This window comes from Lytechinus variegatus, chromosome 2 (genome assembly GCF_018143015.1).
Source record: "Lytechinus variegatus isolate NC3 chromosome 2, Lvar_3.0, whole genome shotgun sequence".
Lineage (NCBI taxonomy): Eukaryota > Metazoa > Echinodermata > Echinoidea > Temnopleuroida > Toxopneustidae > Lytechinus > Lytechinus variegatus.
The window spans coordinates 13,686,711-13,714,269 of record NC_054741.1 but is presented as its reverse complement, the minus strand read 5'-3'; the positions used below and the strand labels follow the sequence as shown (position 1 = coordinate 13,714,269).

The 27,559-nt window shown below is 35.2% G+C and overlaps 2 protein-coding genes across 2 annotated transcripts in view; both read left to right on the top strand.

Moving 5' to 3' along the window:
• The first annotated feature begins 366 nt into the window (after window positions 1-366).
• LOC121409642 (arrestin domain-containing protein 3-like) lies at window positions 367-8,807 on the top strand. The gene is made up of 7 exons (XM_041601550.1): window positions 367-481; window positions 1,920-2,054; window positions 3,959-4,188; window positions 5,422-5,604; window positions 6,455-6,664; window positions 7,702-7,975; window positions 8,590-8,807. The coding sequence occupies exons 1-7, from the start codon at window positions 367-369 to the stop codon at window positions 8,805-8,807; spliced, it is 1,365 nt and encodes a 454-aa protein (XP_041457484.1).
• A 3,508-nt stretch (window positions 8,808-12,315) lies between these two features.
• Window positions 12,316-27,559, top strand: part of LOC121407378 (lactosylceramide alpha-2,3-sialyltransferase-like) — a 33,332-nt gene continuing 18,088 nt past the window's right edge. The window contains exon 1 of the mRNA XM_041598427.1: window positions 12,316-12,939. The gene's annotated coding sequence lies outside the window, so the exon portion shown is untranslated. The remainder of the gene's footprint in view (window positions 12,940-27,559) is intronic.

Genomic DNA, 27,559 nt, shown 5'->3' with positions numbered 1-27,559 from the left:
ATATTTTCGTCCGACAAGTTGTCAGATCTGACAACTTTCCTGGATTCTGATTGGTTGATATGCATTGTTACTATAGGAACTGTCTGATAAAACAGGACTTGTCGGATAAACGTCTGACAAGTCCTTTCATAAAACCCTCCCCAGATCCCATCGACACCTACCCTCGGCCTCCTGATCCTTCATAAATTCCCAAAAAGCTAAGCGCGTACGCGCAATATAGACCACACGCCATTAGGCCATTGTCTATCTGCGCGTTCTTTGAAAAGACATGTGCGCCTATATTTCATTGTTCCTCTTTATTTTGGTAATTTCGTCAACTTTTCTATCCGAAGTTGTAATGTTAGAGCTAGAGAGGGATATCTCAGGATGGGCATAAAGATATTTGAAGTTCTCTTTGCAGGCAATGAAAGTGTTTACAAGCCGGGAGAAATTCTGACGGGTGAAGTGCGAATTGCGTGTGATAAAAGGGAAGAAATTCGTTGTGAGTATCACCCTAATCAGGTAGATCTATTATTCCTTCCTCTTCTACCTTTTCTTCTTCATCAGCATCCCCATCTTCATCATCATGTTTTTCCATTTAATTTGATCTCTCCCCATCTTCGTCGTCCTTTTTTCATTGTCAGAAAGGGGCGAAAGGGGAGGGAGAACTCAGAAGGGGAGAAGGGAAGAAATGGAAAATGAATGACGAGAAGGGGGGAGTGGAGGAGAAGGAAAAAGAATGAAGGGAAACACGAAGAAGGACTCGCACCAAGAGGTGAAATAAGACAGTTTTACTGTGATTTCATTTTAATATGATTCTATCGATTTTAACTATTTATGTTATTGAAACATATTCATTTGTCATCTCTATATGATGGTGGGCCCAAGTCTGCGCACCAAACAATTTGAATTAAGATTTAATATGAAGTCCTTCTTATTTCACAAAATCTTTCAATTAATAATGTTCCTTATATTATTATGAGTAAGTGTACCAAATTTCTCATGAAAAAATGAAAGAAAATATAGGATTTTCTTGAAAAAACCTCGGGCTGTCATTTTCAGATTGAAAAAAAAATGGTACCCCATGTCTGCGCACTCATTCACTTTGCACACGATTCAGGGATTCAGGCTGCATTTTGAGGCCGTCACATGAAATGCCCGAAATTCGTTATTTTCCCATCATTTTGAGTCAGATTTTTTATGAATACCTGTCTATGTATGCATGTGTAAAGTTCGTACTCGTTGCGTATCTTCTCTTACTAGAATCGCGCAGATACGCGGGTGCGCAGACTTGGGAGACCGCGCAGACATGGGGGAACTGACCATACGTAGATAAAGGAGCGTCCCCATTTCAAACAGCAATTTCACGGGCCGTTTCATAAAGCTGTTCGTAAGTTAAGAGCAACTTTAAGAACGACTGGTAAACCTTTCTTACTCTCTTAACAATCGCCAATGAATATATTCTTTACCACAAGAAAGGATCACCAGTCGTTCTTAAAGTCGCTCTTAACTTACGAACAGCTTTATGAAACACCCACCAGATGATCGGGGCCCCGACTTACAAAGAGTTACGACTGATCCGATCAATCGTAACTATGGACGGCCAGCAACTTAACATTTATTATGCATGTCTGTTAATAATATTTTCTATGATGTATGTCCATGCATTCATTGTATTTTTTGAAAATTCACTATGCTTCTCTTTGTTTACAATGGACATTGTGCAAATTTTCTGTAGAAAAAATATGACACTGATGATAGATTTCCATAGAGTTACGATTGATTTGATCAATCATAACTCTTTGTATATAAGACGGGGCCCAGATTTACTTCTGTTCATATTTTATCTTATCATCTCTAGGATATGAGGGGTGGGGTGAATATCAACGGGTTAATTGCCGTTTAATTCAATTTGAGAGGGAAATATTATTTCCTTTCAGGTATAAGACTCAATTTTTCTGGGCGATCTTTGTGCACTTGGACTGAATCAGAGGGTACAGGTGAAAATAGGGAAACAGTCCGATATACCTGGGATCATTACTTCTTCAATGAAGAAATGATAGTGAGAGGAGCCGGTAAGTCCTTGGCAGACAACATTCCTGAACACAATCAAATCAATCAGTTAATTTTCAACTGTTAGGGATTTAATAATGATTGTGATTCATTTCGGAAAAAAAAATATATGTATTGTGTGTGGGGGGTGTGTGTGTGTGTGTGCGTGAAGTTATACACGTACTACAGCTTTGGCAACTCTTTTAATTTAAATATTGTGTGACAAGTGACAGAAATGGATGAAGAAAACAAAGGTAGGCGTAACTTAAATCAAGGTTCCCCAGAGCTATCTACCCTTTTGGAAAAAGGTATATTTATTCTCTTCATCAATTTCTGTCACACAATATTTAAATAAAAAAGAGTTGCCAAAGCTGTAGTACGTGTATAACTTCACACATTTGCATACTTTCTCCCATACGTGTACTTTATCAACGCAATAGCTTTGATCCAGCTGAGACATAGCGGCTTGTCATTGTTCAAAACCCAACTTCACCCGACAAAGGAAATTATAATTGGTATGGTGTCGAAAAATTGTCTATCTGACGGTCAATCGGATCGGGGTCGCCCTAGCCACTAACCCGTCTCTGTGGTCTTGTGGTTAAGGCACCGGCGTTCAAAGCTGGGGGCCCGGGTTTGAATCCAGGCAGAGACATTTTTTCGGCATCACCAATTTTTCCAAAAGGGTAGCTAACTCTGGGGAACCTTGATTAAGCTACGCCTATCTTTGTTCTCTTCATCCATTTCTGTCACACGCAGACGAGCTGCAGAAGCGTCCCGGATCGAGTGTGAAGCTATTCTCCGTTTCAAACCAGTAAATCCAAATGATCAGATATAATTTGTTTTTCTCCATGGATGAATCAAAACATACATCAGTTTAATGCGCTCGCATAATTATTCTTTTTCGTAATTTAGTTTTCCTGCTCATGAAATCAAACGGATGGAATAGATATATCCATTGACATCAAGTCATTATATAAAACTTGATTAATGTTTCACGCTCGCATTATTTGTTTAGTGATCCATATCTTCTGTTCATTTATTGAAACGCTGCTTAAAATGTCAATTTTTCAGGTATGACCTTAAGATTTGCGCTCGCATTGTTAATTTTGTTTGGTGATCAGTTTTGGCATCTTAGAGATATACATTTCGTTGTTTGACACCCCAGGTTTGACACACATTATCTTCGTGAATTCGAATGGAACTTGATATGTCCCGCTTTATAAAAAAGTGTTATAATGAAAAAGCAGCCTCTCCTTTTCTTCATTTCCTACCCTTTATCTTTGAAAATTCCAAATGGTTTCATCTTAGAAGGAGCTAAATTCACTATGGACAAATAGGATTTTTTTTTTCATTTTACTCACGCCATCTAAAGTAATGCATTTCTTGCTTTTCAGACTGAATTTAGAACCCCGCCTTTAAAGAATTAAATAATTAAAAGATGTGAAATATATTGTTCTATATAGCAACAAAATTGAGTTCCATGTTAAATTCTAATAACGTTAAACAAAAGATTCATTTAAAAACGGAGCTACACTCTAAAAACAAATCAGTCAAAAATGATCAGTTGACAGGGTCTGCTGGGTGCAACTGTTTTTCTAGTCGTATTTTACTAGAACAGAGTTATTTCTAACTAGAATATATGTCAGAAATGTGACTAGCATATCAGTTGCACTCAGCTGACTACTTGTCTAGTCAATTTGACTGATTCTTTTTAAGAGTGTATATTCATGGAAATCAAAGTCATCAAAATTTAAATTGGATTGTAAAAAACACAATTATGTTTGCACATGTCAGTTACAGAGGATAAGGGAAAGTGGTAATTTATGAAAAAAATATGTACATACGCTAAATTTACCAGATTTAGCTCATTCAGGAATGAAACTCTTCGCAAAAAGACCTCAATGTTAATATTTTTCAATGAATTCAGGCAAGGATGCCCCTGCTGCAGACCGAATCACATTAGATGGAGAACACGTAATACCATTCCAATTTCAAATCCCGAACGCATCACTCCCTCCTCCATTCGAAGGATATTATGGCTACGTGAGATACTTTGTCAAAGTTACTCTCGATAGACCGTGGAAGTTTGACCAACATACTGAGAAGCTCTTCAGCATCTTAACCGTTAAAGATCTCAATTATGAGCCCGATGTATTGGTAAGCTTACTCTCCAGAGTTTAAATAACATATTAACTTTCTGTTGTACTCTGGGGGAAAAAAGAGAGGAAAAAATAATCAGAGTATAGCAGAAAGATTTTTTTTATGAAGTCGGACAAAGTAAGAAAGTTATATCTTTTTTTATTTAAAGTTGTAAAAGATATCGTCTCCATAAGTATATCTTTTTTTTAAATAGGCTGGTTTGGTATAAATTAATGTCATCATAGTAAATGTTATAAGAAACCCCATTTTCTCCAATACAATAAGTAATGACTTGTGTCGTCTTTTTTTCAAAATCGGAATGAATGTCTTTTTTTTCTCTTATGAAGACATGCAGTATAATATCTATATTACATTTTATACTTCGCTCCCAAGGTCATGAATGTAAATGTGTTGAGGAAGAAATTACAATTGCCATGCAATTCAGTTTTATTAAATGCATGTCATGCATATAACTGTTTTATGAAAATAAACATGTTAAAGGAAACTTTAAGTGTGATCATTTTTTTTTATTTCACATCCATTTTTTCACATGTATTTTAGTGTTATGCTTTTATTAATGGTTCTTCTTATTCAAAGCCACTGCTTGTCTTTTTGTTTGGGGTGGACTTGCCCTTTCAGGATCCCTCCGGAAATATGGCTTTATATATATATGCTGTGATTTAGCGAGAAGCGGCGTCAATCCCGGTCAACTTTGCGACTTGAAAGTGACTTTAAAAAAGCATAACCCAATAAGCAAGAACCGAATCATCATTTGCTTTTCATTACTCATTTTTCCTCTTTTATTTCCTTCCCTTTTTCATTAATGTGTCATTTAAAAAACAAATAAAAGGATGACCGGCCTGCAGTGGCGACGCTCCTGACTTCGGCCTCTTTAGTGACCTAGTTAACTATAAACTTGAGGGGGAAGCAACGTTTCGTCTGCGATTAAAAAAGTGATAAAATAAAATAACCGTTCCGAGCTAGCGAAGCGAACGAGAACACTTGTTAACCTTACAACATTAAAATGTAACTTTGTGAGAGGTTTAGACATAATATTCAGATACGAACATCACATCTTATACACTTTTCATTTTCTTTTCTTTCTTTTTCGCCATTTTTCTGGGACGTGGAACTTTTTTTTGGGGGGGGGGTCGGGCATGGTCCCTAAGCTCCCTGTTAACACAATAAACAAAGGCAAGCAGTATGATGACTGATGATATTGTTTCAATGATTATTGCTGTATTTTTTTAGGTTCCGCTGAGCAACCAAGTTGAACAGACAGTGTGTTGCCTTTGTTGTGCCTCCGGACCCATCATTCTTAAAGGGATCATTGACAAGAGGGGGTACGTTCCAGGAGAGTATATCTTTGTTTCGGTGGCTCTTCGCAATAACAGCTCGAGGAAAATCAATCGCATCACTGTAACATTGCAACAGGTATGCCTTATACTTAAATACCCCACCCGAGCTATTCGAATTGTTGTTATAAGCTACAAGACACAGTAGTTTCATGCATTTTCACCCAAGTTGCCAACAGAATAGTTTGCTTCAGGAATATGCTTCTTACCGGCCTATTTCGTTGAAGTCATGATTTTTATTAGTACCGGTATGTGATTTTGATATTGGAAAGTAGACAAAAATAAGAAATAAATATGTTGAGTGTGTTTTGAGATTATGCTTACCATTGTTTTTGTTTGGTTGCTGTTTTCTCTTTTTTTTACTATCATCACTTGGAAATATTATCATAGTTACAAGAACGTATCGCCAGCTTAATTAAAAACTTCAGCACTGGGCAATATGATTATTTAGCATACAATTTCACTACATTCCGTTTGTCTGCATCCGTTTTGTCAGATATAGCAACATTTCAGATACAAGCAAAGAAAGTCAAAGAAATATTTTAAGAGCTTTCAGTTTACATCAATTTAAGCACTAAATATTGTGTCATTTTGTGATGCATGACTGTAAAAAAATGAACTCGAATTTGAAATCTGTAAACAAAAAATAAAGGGCCTTTTATCGATGAAAAAAAAAACACAAAACAAAACACCGATCTGATGCTAAATACGCGCCTGCGCAAGGCCTGCTCAAACTTCCAGCCAATCAGAGACAGTCTTGACAAGATGAGCGGCATCAAGCAAGATTTGTGCATGACGCCTAAACTAGGCTGCTATTTCAGACCTCTTGCACCGTCGGATCAAAAAAGCTAAACAAGACAGTAAAAAACTTAAGGCTTAAAGACCAACTCTTTTTTTTCAAAATGGTTCATTTTCCTGTAATATTTTAGACTTCATACTACATCGGAGAAAGTTACGGCTTCGGCGTACCACGGAGAACTAAACGTACATTTCATACGAAGCAGGTGGCTGAGCTGAATTTACATGGATGTGAAGCCAGGGGATCGATCAACTACGATAGAAAAAGAATGCTTGTTCCACCTGTACCTCCCTGTAGCTTCGATACTTGCCCAAATATCAGCATTATGTATCATGTCAAGGTAATTATTATGCATCAATTATACTACATTCACTCCAAAGAAACTGGGGCCGATTGCACGAAAGGGTCTTTCCAAGGACCGTCTTTCATGTCGCCCATCTTTTATGATACGCTATAAGCGGGGTGTTTCTGAAATTTATGATAAAGAATAATATTCGTTAGCTTGCTTTTAAATGAAATTTTATACAATTTCATGATATATCACATCATTTTATAAATAAATATTTTGTTTATTTTGACGGACGAATGATTATGTTTGCAGATGATTTAGGCCCTATTTAAAATGCGTTTCACATGGCGCATCATAAAAGATGGGCGACGGTCCTTGCAAAGACCCTTTCGTGCAATCGGCCCTGATTGCAAACCACATTAAGTTGTGTCCTAATAATTGGAATTACATTAATTCGGGATAAGCTTAGCCGGATGAGACTGGCATTGCAGTTTTATTTGAGCACGAGTTGAAAATGATATAGCTCCTAGATATACTAAACAATTAATCTATCCCCAAGTGCAGATCATTTTATTTAAAAAATGTTTATTATATACAGCATGCTTTAATATCACTGTTACCATTACCAAAACTTCCTATTTTCTGTTATATATATACTTGATCTTATTGCATTACCATTCGATGATCAATGAGCAACCTCTTCCCTAGTAACATTCATTTCCTACCCTGATGACAGAGCATTCCTTACTACTATTCCCAAATATTTAAATATAAAAACCAAACATCAATTTGTATTTTTAAATTATAGCCAAGTATGGTTATTATAGCTCTATGGCATAATCACGTCTATGTTAATTAAATTGTCAAATAAATAAAGCTGCAAGAATTACAAATAACTTTTTATCTACTTGCCATACGACTTTCAGCTCTTATTTTCCAACTGATCCAACAAAGTGTTCACAAGCGCTTGCTAATGAAAGCTCACATAGATTTCGTCTGATTTGCCTTTTGAGGGGTTTCATGAATGACATGCTTAGATGATTTCTAAGTAATTTCTTCCTCTTTTTGCCTGTCCATGATTTGATCAGATTGAAGCGGGAATTCGCGGGACAATGATGGACGCCAGCATGGAGAATATCATTACGATCGGTACTATCCCTGCATTCCCGCAAACCCGAAAGACTCTTCCGACTCCAGGTCACGGAACTTTTCCAGATATACCTTCAGCAAGAGGGCCACCCCAACCAGGAGGACAAGTCCGGTCAGAGTATCCTACCCCAGAGCGGACGGGAGTCCCGCTACAACCAGAAGTTCCCCTAGCACAAACATCGCAAAATCCAATGATGCTTGAAAATGATGCAAGTAAGTAAACGTGTTGGTAAATGTTTTAATAGTATATCACGAATCATTTTAGAGGCCATTGTGTCTGTCTCGAACTGAACGTAAATTTATACCATGAATGCTGAAATCAGAGAAAGGAATTTAACAAGCTAAAAGGAATGGGTATAATAATATCAATGATCCTTATGCATTTAGTCCTTTCCCTTTAAAGTTGTAATTATTTCAGTATAATGAAGCCACTTATATTCTAAAATAGAAAAAAGAGCAACAAACAGGAATAAAAATCCCAGAAAAAAGACATCCTCTTTCCCGTTTATGTTTATGCATAGCCTCCGCCCCATCTATACGCTGATGGATTAGTACTGGCAAACTTTCACTTGATCCGTAAAATGACTGATGAATGTCGAGATAGATTATAGGCCATTTTACAATGAATAACGCACAAAGAATATAATAATTTCTCAAGTAATAAGCATACCAATATGTCTACAGATTTATAAACCGAACCACTTTTCCTCTGGAACAACAGCTTCCTCTAACTTTCTCTTCACATCGATCCAGGAGTCATGACGAAATAAAGAATTATAATAAACACTATTTTTAGTTTTTGATAAACTTTCTTTTATTATATACAGCTGCTCCACCTCCATCATATCAAACGGCCGTAGAAGGTCCTCACAAAATTGAAAGAACCGAAGGTTCATTTTCCTCTATCATTTATGCACCTCAATACCCGTACTACAACGCAGATGATCTATATGCCACTATGGGTCTTTCAGGAGAAGCATCTGTTCAAGAAGACGATCACGCAACAGTAGTGAACCAACCTAAAAGCATCCATCATCCTCCCTAAACAAAAAGAATACCAACATTTTGGTCCAAAATCGCAAAGTTCGATTGAAATGATCTAACTGAAGCAAAAAAAGTGAAATAAACTAATCATGTACAACGCAGAGCCTTTCAGCAACAAACACAATAATGCAAGTTTTGTTTGTTTTTTATTGCTTGCCAGTCGAATTTTATTGTGCTTCTTAATTATAGGTTTGAAGTTCATAATGACAATTAAGGGTTGTAAATTTGTTTTTTTTAATCTGTTTTTAGATTACGCATCATATTGTCTTTACTATTATCAGTGTGATGAAGATATGGAAAATATTTCCTGCATAAATTGATTGACTCTCCTGGACCATTTTTTGCCATGTTTAACCGCTTCATATTTTAGTGCAGCTTTCTTTTATATCTAACCGCATTGATTTTCTCAGCTTTGTGACCGCCAGAGGCGTTCCACTTGTTTGCCTGTTTAATCAATGAAAATAAATTTTAAAAAATGATAAATTGTGACTTGTTTGAACAACGTTGCTGCCGAATTAAACATGACCTCGGGATGACATGACAGCAGGATCTAAAGGGACCTCAAACAAATCAAATTAAACGAAAGGTCATGTTGGACATTTCCTGACAATTTATTCTTAATTACCTTTTTTTCCTTTGATAAGGGACCTACGTTTAATACGCTCGTCCTATTGAAAGACGCTCGCCAAGGAAGAAAGATTGGAAAAAATTCCAAATATATGCTTGAAACCAAAACATTTCATAATTATGCTTAACTGATAACAAAAATAGACAGTTGAAACATTCAGCTTTAACGTGATATGCGTTAGGCCTGTATGCGGAACTACTTTGTGGGATATTAGTGTTCAACTTCAAAACGACCTTTATTTTCATTATTATGCCATATTTGTATTTAAAGTATAATTGCCCTCTTAAATGCAATCTATTTCCAAATATAAGGCCTGTTCTTGCACTCACATCTGTTTCTAAAAGCGTCCGTTTCTGAAAACATGCATATTTCTGTAAACGTTTGTTTCTGAAAGCCTACCTGTTTCTGTAAACGTTTGTTTCCGAAAATATACCTATTTCTGTAATCCTTTGTTTATAAGAACGACTTGTTTAAAATTTCTGAAAACGCATGATGTTCTTCATGTTCTTGCCGTGATGCATTTACGCCATAAACTATAAGTCGGTAGGCATATGGTAGGCCTATATTTGATTTGCGGGCTGTCTTCCATTCTGAAGTTATCTCTATTTTCTTTGAAATATTTGTTTACTTGTATATTTTTTTCTGCATTCATCTTCGATTTTGAGATTCTCAAAATTTTGGAGTATGATTTTATTGCTTTTAATTTTGTTTGCACTGTTATAACTTTTGATATATTTTTGTCAGTGTTTAAGTGCCTTGATGCTCGCTCTTGGCCTTGAGGCCAACGTTTTCAATGCTTTTGCCGTGGACTTTCAATACTTGGTCTTGAGGATTTCGAGCTTTGAAATTTCAAGGCATTCTGTATTTTGCACTTTTTGTTGTTTTTATTTATGAATTTTATATGGTTTGATAATTGTTGTGTTTTGTTTTCTATCGCAGTGATGATCAATAATACCGGTAAGCAACATCAGCTGTAGAAGTAATTGTTCTAGTATTAGTAGTGTCACCAACATTATTACATTATTAAAATTATCAATATCATAACAAATTGGCCTTTAGTCCTTACTTTCTATCTCCATGGTTTATCCAAATACCCTCATGCAAAGTTGAAAAAATAGCCTTGCAGGGCTGAATATTTTATTAGCACGTTAGAATGTACAAGGTAGGGTTACTCTATAGGCCTACGCTTGCGGTCCGTGAAAGGACAAGTCCACCCCAGAAAAGGGTGGTTTAATAAGAAGAAAATCAAACAGGAAAAACACTAAAAAAATCATTAAATCGGATGTAAAATAGGAGAGTTACGACATTTTAAAATATTACTTATTTTCACAAAATAATTATTCACATCCTGGTCAGTACGCAAGATGAGACTGATGACATCCTCCACTCACTATTTCTTTTGTATTTCATTACATTAAATATGAAATAAATTATTGCCTCCTCGTTACCATGTAAAACGAAGTTTTATTCCTCCCTGAACATGTGTAATTATCATTGTTTTCACATTTTGCGATTAAAAAAAAGAGGTTTATTTTTTGTCAAATCTGTAAAAATTGAAATATTGTAGAAGTAACAATAAAAAAAAATAGATAGTGAGTGTGAGACATCATCTACTCTCTTATTTACATGTCGCCGAGTTGTACACATGTAACTGTTTTGTGATATATAAAGCGAAACATTAAAATGTCATAACCTTTTTATTTTACATCAATGTTTGATGAAATTTTCAGTGTTATTGAATGCTTTCTCAATCGTGGCTCTGAATCGTATGGAGATAAAGCGCCCTCTTATTATTATCTCCTGTTTTTTTCTTCGAACGAACGACTCTCGTCTAAAATCCAAACTGCTCTGACCAAAATTATGTACTTCGTACTTTATATTTGACTATGTAATATATTTATATTTGACTATGTATTGTTTGATTTTGTTGTGCTTTGTGAACGGAAAATGAATGAATCTAAATCTAATTAAATAGTCCCACCTAGGGGCGTAACAGGGTTCGGTCGGCGGGGGGGGGGGGGCAAGAGCTAAAAATTCCCGGTCATGATGGCATTAACAGGCAATGGCGTAATGAGGAAAAAAAAAATAAGGGGGGCCAGCTATGGCGTATCGGGCGAAAACTATTTTATAAGTAACAAGCGAGCGAGCAAAAATTTCGACATTTTTATTACAAAAATTCAATTTTGTGATAGACTTTGACGTATGATATTCAGAAAATAATATCATATTTCACCCTTCTCTCTTTCCTTTGCTCTCTTTTTTTTCTTGGTCTGTACGGCACTGTGAAAATGATTATGCGCGAGCATTAGGGCAAGACTCTATGCTTTGCCCTTAGAAATAAAGAGGGGACACAGTATGGGGCGTGTGGCAACAAATTGCATAATATAGTCCTTTCCCGTCTTCCTTCAGTTTTTCCTTTAATGCCTTTTCTTAGTTTTCTTTTTCACTTGTTTTCCTTCCCCTCCTTCCTCCTTTTCTTCCCCTTTCCCTATTTTCTTTCTTTCTCCCTTTTATCTTTTCCCGGTTTTTTTTTCCCGGTGAAATCCGCGGGGGGGGGGCAGCTTGCGCCCTTGTCCTCCCGCCTGTTACGCCACTGAAGATCCCCATCCCCTTCCCTCTGAATGGAGCTCCGCCGACTATTATAAACATTTTTTGTCAAAGAATAACCCTTTTTCCTAAATTTGCTTCAGGAGGATAGAGATAGTCTGTAGGTACAGATCATTGGTTTTAGTTTGGAGTCAGGTTTTTAGCCTGGGGTTCAAAGAGCAATTTATAGATTAGACTAGAATCGTGGCCGTACCCCCGATAAGATGTGGACAGAGTTGAAGACATTTTGAAGGCCTGTGCAATTCTCTGTCATTGATTCAGCTGTTTGCCCATAGGACAGTGTGTACTTTAGTATTAGATCTTGACAATGAACAAAAAATCTATGAATATCATCAAGGAAGTGAGATCCGATATAACAAATGACGTATCGTTATATACATCCAGTTAGAGCATGGAAATAGGCTAGACTTGAGTCAACATTCAACTTGAACGCTGTCACCATCATATTCCACGTAACTCACAAGGGGAGAAGGAAGACAAAATCCAGATGTAGCTTACATGTATGTCAAGGCCAACCGGTATTGGAAGAACGGCAGAGAAAGAGAAAGAGGGGGAGAAAACGCAGAGCTCGAAGTGAAAGGGCACATATTCCACCTTCTTTCTCTAGCGGTTGTTCAGAAATGAAATCCAAAACTCAAGTTGATGACCCCATATTTTTCTACGAAAACTCGTCAGGACGATGAGCGTCGGTAATAGTGACACTGCTCAGATCCTCTTCATCCGCTGCTATTGCAGTTGGAACTTAGAATTGGAAGATACTTGAATCCGGAATTGAATAAACGAGGAGCTAAATCGCCATTTGTTTAGGGTATTTATATATTATCAAGACAACCTACTGATATTTCATTCCATTTGTTTGACATTAAAGGAACTCCAAGTGTTGCTTCAATGGACAGGGGTAAGTGAACTTTGCTAGAAAATAATTGTTGAATTCATGAGCAAATTATAATCCACAAAATGATAGTTATAATATCCAGTTATAATTATGATACCCACTTAGATATATATAATAATTATTATTATCATTTATTTTCATATATAAAACAGTTTTTGTATCGGTTGTGACGGAAAAAACGAAACCTTGGAGCTTAGATACGCCTTTTCGTTCTTTTCAGTCACAACCGATACAAAAACTGTTTTTTATGCCTTCTTATTCGTTCACATGATTCAAATACTATTTTCATATTTATCAAATTTTGAACCTAATTCTTATTGATTTCGAGTGTATACTTAAATTTATATCAGAAAATTATCAATATGAAAAAAAATAGATGCTTAATCATGTTAATTAAACTGAATCATATATCGGTCAAGTGCCAGCTCCTTGAATTGAATGAATGTTTCGCGTCGATTCAATGTATGCACGAGTATGGTGAATTGAACCTAGTCATTGAAATATCATTAACATAATATATTCAAACTCCTCTTATAGTTTGTTTGACATGCTATGTTAATTGCATTATTTACACGGGTAAATATTTATTAATATTTTCTTCTTATTCGAGAGATTTTCTTGTTTTTTGCTGGGCCTTGTTCCGCGAAAGCTATACGTTATTAATGGTAACTAACAGTACTGTTACTCGTAGTCGCACTGTGAGTAAAAACAAGTATTGAAGGATTAAGTACCTCTTGGACACATGATTCTCATAGCCTGAAAGAATATGTACTCTCAAATGATTTGATACCATATTTCAGTGATATGAATTTGATTTGCGCCAAATTAAGGCATGGCTGGAACAATGAATCCAGATGTCGATAATGTCACAATCCTTCAAGGGTTGCATTAAAATGCATTTCAAAACACCTTTGCAGCAAGTTACATTTTAATTGTTTAAGAAACAAATTTTAGTATCATTTTCTCAAGTTAATTTCAGTGAAAATGGATTAACAAATATGTTTACTAACTCATGTATGATTATGACATCATCATTGGCATTTTTTTTTTGCTCACGCTATATAGGCCAAACAGCCAATCAATCAAAGATTTCATTGGTGTTACCACTGGATGGCAACGTATACTATAGTCAGGAATGTTAGTAACTTTTATGCATTGGGCAATTTTGACCCCTCAAAGGAATATGACCCCCCCCCCATCTCGGCCATATATCGCCTGAAATCGAAAATATGTAGCCTGTCATATTAATATCCACTGTTGGATTTATAACTTTTTAAAGTGTGAATGTGTTAATCTATCTGGAAGTTCCTTAAGGAATTCTTAAACCATGGTGTAATAATATTTTTGTTATTGTTTCTTTATTTGATATTTAGCTAGATTTGCATGCAACTTTAGGCCACAATCTCAGTTTCTTAGGCATTTCTTATTATTTCAAATCCTATTTTGTTATCTGATCTGTTATACCCTATAATGCTATTCATCGGATGTGCAACATACTGGGGGAAACTGTTTGAAAACAGTATTCCATACAAAATCACATGATTTACACATACACGGCGTAATGGAAAAACGCCCCTTTGCAGTGTCTCGGAGGGATCGTCAAAAAATGAAATGAATGTATACATTTTTAGTGTGAAGGAAAGTACACAGCAAGAACTGTGGTGTTAACCGGTGTACATAGAGGACCACACCAGTTATTTACACCGGTGTTAAATTGGTGAAGTTAGTTTTACACCTATAGGTGCCATTACAACACCTTTTGTTGTTACATTTACACGCTTTGGTGTTATATTTAATCTCTAGGGTGTAATTTTAACACCATAGGGTGTGGTCCTCTATTAACAGCAATTGGTGTCAGTTGTAACACCGCAGTTTTTACAGTGTATATACCGAACACCCTTGACTTACTTTATAGGACTTAAATTGGCCCCGCCTTCATGATAAAACTTGCTGGTATAATTTATCTGAAATTCTGTAAATGGCTAGTATTTGGTCAGATGTAACTTTTGTTTCTGGTTAACGTACCGATCATACTTTGTTTATTATTATGTATTATTCTTTATTTTGTATTTTATTTTACTTTTTTTTTTGGGGGGGGGGGGTGGGTGGGGTTCCAGAACTTTTATATATATATATATATATATATATATATATATATATATATATATATATATATACACACACAAACGATGGAGCCTCCTCTTCCATTTGACCGTAAAGTCAAGTAATTACATGTGTAATTACTTAAGCAATATGATTGGGCACTTCAAAATGTCATGTCAATTGGAATATGACAGACCGACTAGAGTTGGTTCAGGCCTTCGGGGTCAAGCAATTAATGACTGATAGTTGCAAACTTGCATTGCACAATGTACAGATTTAAAGGTCAAGTCCACCTCAATGTATAGAGAATGTATATTAATCGAGGAAAATCAAACAAAGATCACTTCAATATATTCATCAGAACTAAAATAAATAAAGTACTGTACTAAAGAAATAGTGAGAATCTAAAATTGTGTAACATCATGAAAAAAAAATCAGTACATACTGAAAGGATTTCCATACCGATGTAAAATGAGCAAAAGTTTACAAATGCCATAACTTACCTAGTTCACATCCCATTTTGGTGAATTTTGCAGTTCTATGCTAATTTCTTTCATATTTTGTTTGAATACTTTCTTTTTCCTTTTAATCTTCAAAATAGTGATTTACCATGTACACACATCATAGCCGGTATGCAAATTACGGTGCTGATGATGTCCTGCACGCACTGTTGATTTTGATTTATCAAATATTTCATGTTTTTATTACAATGATGTCCTACTAGATTTGATTCATCGTGGAACATGTAGAAATTGCCATTTTCATGATTCATGGTTTATTGTTTTTTTTTTTAAATCAAACATGTGTAAAACCAAAATCAAAATTGCATGTAACGGATTACAAAAGAAATAGTGCATGTCGACTCCACCTCCATGCATACCGCCTAAGATGTGCATTGCCACCGTTTTATGAAAATAAACGAAGCTTAAACTTTTCATGTCTGAGTTTGTTGCTTTACGTCCGATTTTCGTGCCGGTTTGAATATCATCAAAATAATCAGATGTGGATATTGCCCTTCATTCACGAAAGTCTAAGAAATAATGACACTATGTAGGCCTATCTTACACGCATCAAAACATATGCGGTTAAATTCCACTACATGTCCATGTTTATCGTTATCAGTGGGGGTAATGAACCAAAAAATTCTACATTTTCATTACAAAAATATTTTTTTTTAGACTTTGACAAAATAATTCAGAAAATGAAATCATATTTCACCCTTCTCTCTTTCCTTTCTTTTTTCATTTGTTTTCTCCTTGGTCATACTTTGTTTATTATGGGAGGGGTGGGGGGGCAAGCGCCCCCATCTGTACTCCATCGATCGTCTTTACAAAGGGAAAGATTAATACAGATTTAATTTCAAGTGTTAAATACTTTACATAATGTATTCCCAGTTTCAGTTTCTACCAGTTCCTCTGAGTATTATTATTCATCGTATATGCTTCCTGCATGGATCTGATGGTATTCCTTATCAAATCGATAAGGCCTATACTTTCCTTATACCTATGCGATATGTATGACCACCACCATACCAGGAAATACCCCTGAAACAATATCGGAGCATAAATATATAGGAAACTAATACCGCTCAACAGCTGTTGTCTTTTTAAAAGAGATGGGGGTCCAGTTTGAGTCTTGGTTAACACAGAACATTATTGATGAAGCTATGACAAAAAATAATCAACAGTTGCTGAGTTATGGAATTTTAATTTTATTTGGGGGCGTCAGATGGCAGCAGCTCTCCCGATTGCCATTTGATGCAAATTTCATGATTGATGCCCTTTCCAAGAAAATTAGAATTCATTTTATCTTTAAAGTCATAATCAGGAACATATATACATCAAGGGAGAAAGCATATTCGATAATCATAAGTCATTATAATTACAGTTTATTGAAATTATATAAGCACATGACACAATGGCGCAAGTGGTGTCACAAAATTCATAACTTTGTAATTATTTGGTCGATTTTAGCCAAACCTTCATTAATATATCTCAATATCCTACTTTGATAAAATCAAGTTGATGCCTGGGTGAACTTCCCCCTTTAAAGGAGTATTTCGCGTCATCATGGTTGTTGACTTTTTGGCGAAATTTGTGTGTCTTTCGTCAGCTGTTGCGCCAAGCTGGCAATATCTACCAAGCTGGAATAGCATAGTCTCATCAATGGATAATTCTTATACCAGGAAAGTGGGAGTTATACCGTACATTACGAAGACTTGATCCCGATGAATATACAATACACAGCAAACACCTTAGTGTTTGGTGTTAGACAATACCACTAGCACCAGTTTTTTACAACAACTTAAACCATTGTGCTAGATACAAAAAAAAGTTTATTGTAAAAAAACCCCAGACAAATAGGATTAAAAAGATTGGTTTAGGTTTGAAGAAAATACATCAAACATTAAGAAAGTTATTATAATTTTAATATTTTAATTTGTGACGTCATAGACGAGCAGCTGCCCCATATGTTATGTAATATAAAAGAAATCTACATTTCATTTTTTATCGTCTTCCAGGGGCGGATGTTAAAAAAAATTATGTTGATATACTGAAGGTAAAGTAAAAGTATTTTTTTTTTGGAGAAAATGACATTTGATTTTTTTTTTCAATTCACGATACATGGAAAGCTCCTCGCATTTGACATAAAAAATCAAAAACTTAAATTTCTTAACTGTTTAAATCTTTGATGGATTTTCCTCAAACCTTAATTCACCAGTATTTTATTATTATTTTTTTTTTCTTTGGGGGGCTGCTATTTTTACACGTTTTGTCAGGGTAAACCTCCTGTTTGGAATATCTTTGGCGCTGTGTTAAAACTCTAGGTTACATTTTTAACACCTTGTGGTGTGACCATTTTTAAAGGAAAGGGACTCTGGTCAATTTTAAACCGGGGTCAGTTTTGGTATATACACACACACAGACACATTCACCGTCACACATGCGTGTTGGGATTGTGGGTGCGTATGTATCTTGCCTTACATGCAAGTAATTTAGTATGATAACGGTAACTTAGTAACTTAGAATAACATAATTATCAAAAAAGTATAATACTGTAGGCCCTTCTTCAGTTCGTGAAAACAAAATAATCTGACCTTTCCAAAACTATTATATTTTGATATGGCGTGCAGAGAGGGTTTAATCATTAACTTGCACGCTGTTAGAATTTTATTTGCGAATCGCATAGATATTGACCCTCTAGTCGCGATCGTCTCATTTGTGTTTGATTGAAACTCCTCCCAATCTTTGTAAAGTTTGCTGAACTGTATTGTATTTTTTAAAAGCTTGACCAATTAATGTTCGGGGAAATGGACTTCAATTCCCTTTTAAGTTCCACTTTGCACATGCGGAAAATGGTATGTGTAGATTAGTCAGTTAGTAGGGCCATCTTGCACAGAGACGTTAGTTTAGCTATGAGATTCGAACCTCGGACCTCGTTGCCAGGGACAGATTAGGATAAGGCGGGGGGGGGGGGGGCGGGGGATACCGGTCATTTGGCACAAGATGGTTGATGGTTAGACCATGGAACTATTATAGCTCTGTGGTTAAACATCTATTCGCAAATTCCCATTGATTTTCCTATATTTGAAAACTACCTCATAGTTTGCAATAAGAGAGACTCCTATCAAAATGTGTGATCTTTTATACACACATGTGCAATAATTATGATGCTTGAGGGTATTTTTTTTATTACGATATTCATAAAGCATTCCTGATATTGGGAAATGAAATATTGCGTTATTCTCTTTTTGTAAGGACTGAAAATGTGAGAATGATTGTGTATAAAAAAAAACAACATTTATTTTCGTCCATGATGTATGCCGTAGTTATGGTTCGCAAGTAAATTGCATCTCAATCTTCAAATTTTTTCCAAGTCACCAGGAAGTTTAGCAAGCTCCAACAATATTCTTTATTTATTATAACCATGTTAATGGTCAAGTCCACCCCAGAAAAAATGTTTATTTGAATAAATAGAGAAAAATCAAACTAGCATAACGCTGAAAATTCCATCAAAATCGGATGTAAAATAAGAAAGTTATGACATTTTTAAATGTTGCTTGTTTTTCACAAAGTGGTATGCAAATGAGACAGTCGATGATTTCCCTCGCTCACTATTTCTTTTGTTTTTTATTGTTTGAATTATACAATATTTCAATTTTTACAAAATTGACATTAAGGACTAACTTGACTGAACCATAAAATGTTTAAACATTGAAAATTCCACATATTCAGGCAAAAATATAAATTTCTTTCACCTTACCATGAAGAGAAAATTAGAATATTCCGTATTTCATATAATAAGATACAAAAGAAATGGTGAGTGGATGACGACATCAGTCTACTCATTTGCATACCGACTAGAATGTGCATATTATAACTGTTTTGTGAAATTAAGAAGAACTTTAAAATGTCATAACTTTCCTATTCTACATCCGATTTTGATGATAATGACAGTGTTATGTTTGTTGAATTTTTCTTTTCTTTTTATTCAAATCAACTTTTTGTTGGGGTGGACTTGTCCTTTAACAACTGCTCACGTAACATACCGTCACGATCCCATACTGATTTGACAGAGCTAATGTTTCTATGGACGGTCTGCGAGTGGCTAGGAAGCTCATTACTACAATATTCCCCAGGAAGTATGGTGAAAGCATATGCTTTGTGTGCAAGAACATGAAGAAAGGGTTGTACGTGCAAATGAAACAATGCAAAGTTGACATTAAAGAGCATCACAACGTATGGACTTTATTATTTGGACGCAAGTCATGAGATCGAACTAATTCCGGTCACGGAGACCCCCCCCCCCGCGGCGATGTGATATTTTCTCCTTGGAAAAATAAACTGAAAAAAAAAATGTGCCACCTCCACGCCACGAGGGGGAGGGGTAATTTAAGTGACGACTATTTTTTTTTTCTTTTTGGGGGGTAATTTCTATTATTGTTATTTTCGTTTGCTTAAAAAATATGAGGCAATGTAGCAGATTATGGTGACCTTTGAACTCTTATCATTTATATTTTTGCTTGCCAGATTATTTACAGAATTATGCCAGAAAGTACGAAACGTGCTAAACAGTCTTAAATGATATCGGTTATTTAAGTAAATTTCGATTTTGTTTATATTATGTCATTTCTTTCATTGCATTTTCTTTGGAACATCAGGAAGTGTCCTATGCTATTTCATTTATTAAATTTGTGTTCACGTTATAACTTTTCATGTTTTATAGGCCTACCCTTTTAACTTTTGATTAAATGGTAACGAAAACCAAACCATCCCAAAGTAGGACGTTTTTTCTGTATTACATAGCACTGTAACCTGTCACATTTTATACTCACAAACTAAATAAGTATCGTAACAGTATTTCTTACAAAATCAATAAAAAAGTGGTCTAGTCAGGGATCTCCCATTTCCCTGCTCTAAAAAGAATCAGATGAAAGGTTTTCCCATTTGAAGGCGATCACTCTGGAGTCAGAGGTTAAGGGGCGTGCGTTGTATAATGTTTCAGTAGAACGTGTCCACGGATCGAGATGGAGGGAAACTCCCTATTTCTTATTATTACATGTATTAGAAGACAAATACAATTTTCGTGTGTTCCTCCCCTTGCTGTTAACTTTATGAGGGGAACTTACCATAGGATTGAGTAAACAATTTATGTAAGTTGTATGTTTAAGTTGCAATATAACTTCCCGGATCCTTTGAAAGGTATTTAGTTTAGCCTACGTTCTGTAGGCCTATAAAATGTATAACAAATTGAAGTTCATCCAAAATCAAGTTGATTTGGAATAAAATTTTAAAAAACAACTACGAAGAATACAACAAAAAGCGATGATCAAACAAGCCAAAGTAGTATCAATTTCATACAGATACATCTATATTCGTTATTAATCTTTGCAATATAATAGGCAAAATAGGAAATCTTAATAAATCGCTAATAGAACTGTATCCCGCAATATGTGTTACAGTACTTGAGAAAAAAATTACGTTAAAAAGCAGCTTTGGAAAGGCAGTTTTCGTGTAATTTGAAAAACACGAGATAGTAGGCTGCATGCAGACGATGACTTTACATGACTCCGAATATGGATTCATGGCAATTGCAAACGGTTACAAACGGAGAAGAGAGGGGTAGTGTAGGGGTAAAAAGACAAATAGAAATCCGTGATGTATTTATACAGTACCAAAGTGTTGCGTCGTAACCATGCCAACTGGTTCCTCGTAGATAATAATGTACATGTTGATTGAAATACAGGCTGAATGCTTTTTTTATGGCAATTGTTTTGATAAATTATATTTGCGCTTTATACAAAAAGAAGAAACTGATGCAATTATCTTTCTTCGATTTTACTAGCTATTGAGGGCTAGGATGATACTGATAATGTTTGTTATTATGATTACGGTAAAGACGACGATGATAATAATGATTAGATAAACAATTTTTAAAATACTATTATAACTATGAAATGATGACATTAGGCCTACTTGTAAAAAAAACGTTCAGGATAATGTTAACTTTGACGAAATATAAGTATAATATTATTATGACGTATATTAGTATAAACAGGAGTAGAGTAGTAGTAGCAGCAGCAGTAGTAGTAGTAGGAGTAGTAGTAGTAGTAGTAGTAGTAGTAGTTATAGTAGTAGAGGTATATATATATGATATGTGATAATGTAATATGATATTCAGGTAATCTCCACATTTTCTTTGTCATAATATTCTAAAGGGATTTAACAACAGCTACAACATTTCTTCTTTTATATCACATGTTCCTTTCAATGGATCAGTATAGCTAGTTTACTGTGTTCAAAATGTTTTAAATGATTATTCATATTGTGTCCTCATGTCCAAACGGTCATTTAACATGGTGAATAAATAAAAGTAAAAAATACACAAGTCCTCGGATATTGACCAGTAATAAATACCTGAAGCAAGGATTTCCCGTTTGGAACCAGACGATCGTTATGAAATATCATGGCGTCATCATTTTGATCGGTTGGGTAGACACGCCCAACCACGTCCTCTGGTCTTGTTAACATGGTACAGTGATATAAAAAACCTTCTTTATTAATGACATTGTTTCCGGCAGTATTTTCTTACCTACCCCTATGAAGATATTTGGCTGCCCACCCCCCCCCCCCATCGACTTTTTGTAATGATAAGGTACACGGTTCTCGAGGTAAAGCTTATTTCGACACAGCCGTCACGGAAAATGCGTTTTCCCACTGATTATAGTGCGTTCAAATCATGCTTTTTACCAAGAAGTGCATTTTCAAAATTATTTCCTGTCATATTCATCATCAGATCAAAAAATTCATCATGTTTATTTGAAAGTTTGTTCATATAATTATAAAACACTGAAGAAAATAAAGCCGTATAAGAATTGAATCTAGACTTGAATCAGATTTATGGTGCATTGCAAGAATATTGCGATCAATTTCAAGTCTATTTGCAGTCCCTTAATCAATCATATGTCTTGCAATTAATTGTAAATTTTGGATTGATTGCTGATTTGCTTCTTGAAACAAGGAGTGTAATCTGATTTGCTATACCTAAAATTCATCTAATAATGATAAGATTGCAACAGAATATTTGCAATTAATTGCAAATATTTTCTTGCAACACCCCTTAAAGACATAACAAAATCAGACGTTTCCACTTCGATTATTTGATGCATAAATAACTGAACAAGGAAATAAAGAAGATTTCATAAATCCAATGACCCATTCTTTAAGTTTAGGTTTCGTGACCTTGGCAAAAAGGATATGCCCAAATAACATTTGGTCAAATTCAGGCGACAAATATTCTAGATAACATATTTGGGGGTTAATTCTACTGCAAGTTCAATAATAAAGGTTTGTATTAGGAATCCAAACGATAGCTTGGTGGTCCAAGTCTTCAAACTAGTTTTCAGGAATTGTAGAGTCCTTTGTTATGGTGGTCCGAAAAAAAAAAATCATTGTAATGTACCATAAGTGATTTTGAAAGGGGAAGGAAAAGTGTTTCACTTCGGAGTAGAATAAATAAAAAAATTAAAAAAAACATTGGTGAAGGTTTAAGAAAATTCCATCAAAGATTAAGAAAGCCGATGAGAATTTTGATTTGTGACGTCATACACGATGAGTAGATGTCCAATGTATTATAAAAAGCATAAATTTAATATGTCTAATGGTTCTTTGTATTTTCATTAGTGGGTGTGAAAAAATATGTCTATGTCTATGTCTATACTGACGGTACAATAAACACCAATTTCCGTTTTGGAGAAAATGACATATCATTCACTTTTTACCGTACAATATGTTCGAAAAGTGCTCGCATATATATGACGTCATGAATTAAAATTCTAATAACGTTTTTTTATTCAATTCAATATATTTTCCACAAGTTGAATGAAAAAACCATACAGATAGCAGTAAAATAAAAATGCATACATACATAGTTACAATGCAAATATAAATAGCTACAATATAAAAACATAATAACATAAAAATTTGAATGGGATTGACAAAGGCCATATAACCATATCCGCATACATTCGTAATTCCGAAGCTTCGTAATTCCGAAGGTTCGGTTATTCCGAAGGTTCGTATTTCCGAAGGTTCGTCAATCCGAAAACGCAATAAGGTTCGTAATTCCGAAGGTTCGTCAATCCGAAAACGAAATAAGGTTCGTAATTCCGAAGGTTCGTCAATCCGAAAACGAAATAAGGTTCGTAATTCCGAAGGTTCGTTAATCCGAAAACGAAATAGGGTTCGTAATTCCGAAGGTTCGTTAATCCGAAAACAAAATGAGGTTCGTAATTCCGAAGGTTCGTCAATCCGAAAACGAAATAAGGTTCGTTAATCCGAAAACGAAATAAGGTTCGTTAATCCGAAAACGAAATAAGGTTCGTTAATCCGAAAACGAAATAAGGTTCGTAATTCCGAAGGTTCGTTAATCCGAAAACGAAATAAGGTTCGTTAATCCGAAAATTAAATAAGGTTCGTATTTCCGAAAATGAAAAATTATTCATTTTGGTAACAAAAACGGTGTTGTCATTACAAGATTACACGATATTATGCAATGACGATCGATGATACATGCATGTGTTGTGGCCAAAAGCATGTATTTCATTAAGAATAGGCGCCCTGATCAAGCATAGGCTAATTTCGATTTTATCTGATCAATTGCTGCCTAAGCAAATGGTTTAAAGATGCAGGGGATCAAGTGTGTTGGTCGCGTGCGAGTAACCTCTAGATAATAGGATTTGTATTGGAGGGGATGTCATTTTTAATAACAGCTTCTGCTGGTAATAAAAATAAAAATAATACTATAATAATAATCCTTGTGAGATGTTGAAAGCGCGAATCGCAAGCTCAAACTAGTAAACATTTCATGTAACAAGACGTGAACTTAAACATTCTGAGCAGAAAGATGAGATGTGTATCTTTCTAAAGAATTACCTCGAGGGCGAGCTGTAATTTGTTTATATAGTGACATAAGTAATCTTATAAGGACTGCATTTAGTAACTCATGAATAGAATATATATCTCACGAAATGAGAGCGCGAACCGCAAGCTTGAAATTTGTGACATTCCACCTGAAAACTGGACATTTTATATTTTTTGTAACCAGAAATAGAATGAGTTCCTCAATAAACAATACTTGATGCGAGCGAGAAACGTGAGCCAAAATTTTCCGATTTTCAACCTGAAAACTGGACATTCTAAGCATTCTTGTTAACAGTAATTGACCAAAAAGGCGAATTTTACATCTTCAGATTTGATTTCTTTCCCCCCCAACCGCTTGCTCGCTACGCTCGCAGAAATGAAACGTAAATATATAATTTATCAATCAGTGATCACTTAAATTTTTTTGGCTCAATTCAATTACTACAAAACACACAACCTCTTTGCACAGATGATATAATCTCATGGTGAAAATATACGTTTGCACCAAATTGCCCCTATTGGTCCCTTTTTTGGCTTTGCCCCCCCCCCCCAAGGAATTATATTCCGCTGCCACTGGTTGAAACACGCATCGTCTTCATGGCTAACTGCAAAAAATTCTTCAAATGTCCCCTTTAGATCAGGTCAGAGCTTATATATTTAAAATTTCTGTTTGCGACCTTGCTCGCAGTTATTATCTAAAGTTAGTTACATAGGCATTTCGTTTTGAAGATCACAAACATATTGCCTATCATATTAAAAAAAATATATAGCTCGCGCTCGTATTATTTAAAAAGGGTTTATCATGTTATTACATATTTACTTTATTTTATAAGTATAAAGCTAATTATTGACTGTTAGGACTACCCTTTCAAAGAAACAAACAAAAATCAACTTTAAGCTGCCGATCGAGGAAAATGTGGCTGAAAAAAATGTTGCCCCCCCCCTATTTGACGAAAGTTGGATCCGCCGGGAGGGAGGCAGGGGGCACTTGCACCCCCAAAATGAAATAAAAAACAGGGAAATGAATATTTTCCAAAATGAGAAAGTTCCTTTTTCAAAAATAAATATGCGGTTTTTCGTGTTTTCTCGAAATTAAATATACTCTTTTTAAAGTATACAAGTTAAGTTTTCAGGCTGGAATATTGCAAATTTTCAGCTTGCGCTTCGCACTCTCATTCGATTGGTGAAATATGCATCCTAAAGAGGTCACTAAATGCTTTCTTTAACAGGTTCCTTTTCTGGTCAGTATGTTTAAGCTGCGTTTTGCGCTCGTGTTAATTTTTTAGTTAGATGCACATCTTTTTAATGACAGCAGAAATCTGCTCGGATTTTTAAAAACCTATTTTCATTTTTTATTGAAATACCCTAAAGTTTTAGCTTGTGATTCACGCTCGCAACACCTCGCAATTATGCCATTTTAAGAATAATTGACCCCCCAAAACGTTTTACAACTTCACCTTTGAATTTATTTTACCAAGCCGCTCGCTCATTACACCTCCCGAAAAATAAAGCCTAAATATACGTTTTGCCATAAAAAGAAATCACTTCAAAAAAGGTTTTTCTCTACTTAATCACTATCAAACACAATGACTTCAAGCAGATGATAATCTTAAGGGGAAAATATCACCAAAGTGTCAATTTTGACGTATGAGTTTCATTTTTTGGCTTTACCCCCCAAACGAAAATTCGTTCGTCCGCCCTTGCCTTCCCATCCTCATAACAATTGAACGGCAACAGTGTCCCCCGCCCCCTTGCCTCTGCTTTCCCGGTTTTCATTTTTCGGATTAACGAACCTTATTTTGTTTTCGGATTAACGAACCTTATTTCGTTTTCGGATTAACGAACCTTATTTCGTTTTCGGATTAACGAACCTTATTTCGTTTTCGGATTAACGAACCTTCGGAAAAACGAACCTTATTTTGTTTTCGGATTAACGAACCTTCGGAACAACGAACCTTATTTCGTTTTCGGATTAACGAACCTTCGGAACAACGAACCTTATTTCGTTTTCGGATTAACGAACCTTCGGAACAACGAACCTTATTTCGTTTTCGGATTATCGAACCTTCGGAACAACGAACCTTATTTCGTTTTCGGATTATCGAACCTTCGGAATAACGAACCGTCGGAATAACGCCACAAATGTTCGGATTAACGAACCCTTTTTCGTTTTCGGATTAACGAACATCGAGGTATAGGCAATTTACGTGTTTCGGAAATACGAACCTTCGGAATAAAGAACCTTCGGAATTACGAAGCTTCGGAATTACGAAGTGTAACCGGTATATCAAGGTCAATCCCCAATGAGAAAGTTATAATTTGAAGGATTTTCCCCAAACCTTCACCAATATCTTTTATATTTTCTGTTTTTTTTACAATAAACTTTTTACCAAGTTGAGCTTCCCCTTTAATGTTGGAAATATTGGAATGGACTGTGACCTCCAATTCCTTGTCCACCTACAAATCGGATAATAAGGAAAGACGATCGTTTCCGAACATCTCAAACCAATTGCCTTCTCGCTTGTTTTTCACATCAACCATGATAATAAGGGTTGAATAAATCAATTCTACCGAAAGACGCCTTTTATATTTGTATCAGGACGAATACAAATGTTTACTTCATATTGCATAAATAATTTATATTTCTGAATGCAGAGTATATCATTTTACTATTTTATGTAATGTAACATCTTTTTCATATATTTGCAAATCAAACTATATATGTTGTATCATGTAATCTTTGTAGGTATCAATGCAATTTGATTTACTTGGAGGGCCGGGGTTCTAATTTCAACTCTTCTTCTCCAATGATGTTTTGCTGCATAAAAGGAAATGCCATTTTTTGTAACTCGATATTTTTTTTTACGTGGCAAACCAGCAAAATGCTAAAAAAATACATCAAAATCTGATGTAAATTTAGAAAAAAAATGAAAACACTTTTAAGTTTTACTTAGTTTTACAAAACAGTATTACGATGATTATTAATGAGGGACCGATGACGTCACACTTACACCTATATGATCATTTATAAAAAAAAATATTCCTACCCTTAAACCGTCAAACATGGTTAGATTTACTTTTAAATTCTTATATTCTTA

Excerpts from the sequence above, each read along its gene's own strand:
- LOC121409642 (XM_041601550.1), top strand. The coding sequence starts at position 367 with ATGGGCATAAAGATATTTGAAGTTCTCTTTGCAGGCAATGAAAGTGTT. Across the intron at positions 2,055-3,958 it reads AATGATAGTGAGAGGAGCCG|GCAAGGATGCCCCTGCTGCA; the intron begins GTAAGTCCTTGG and ends CAATGAATTCAG. Across the intron at positions 6,665-7,701 it reads GCATTATGTATCATGTCAAG|ATTGAAGCGGGAATTCGCGG; the intron begins GTAATTATTATG and ends TGATTTGATCAG.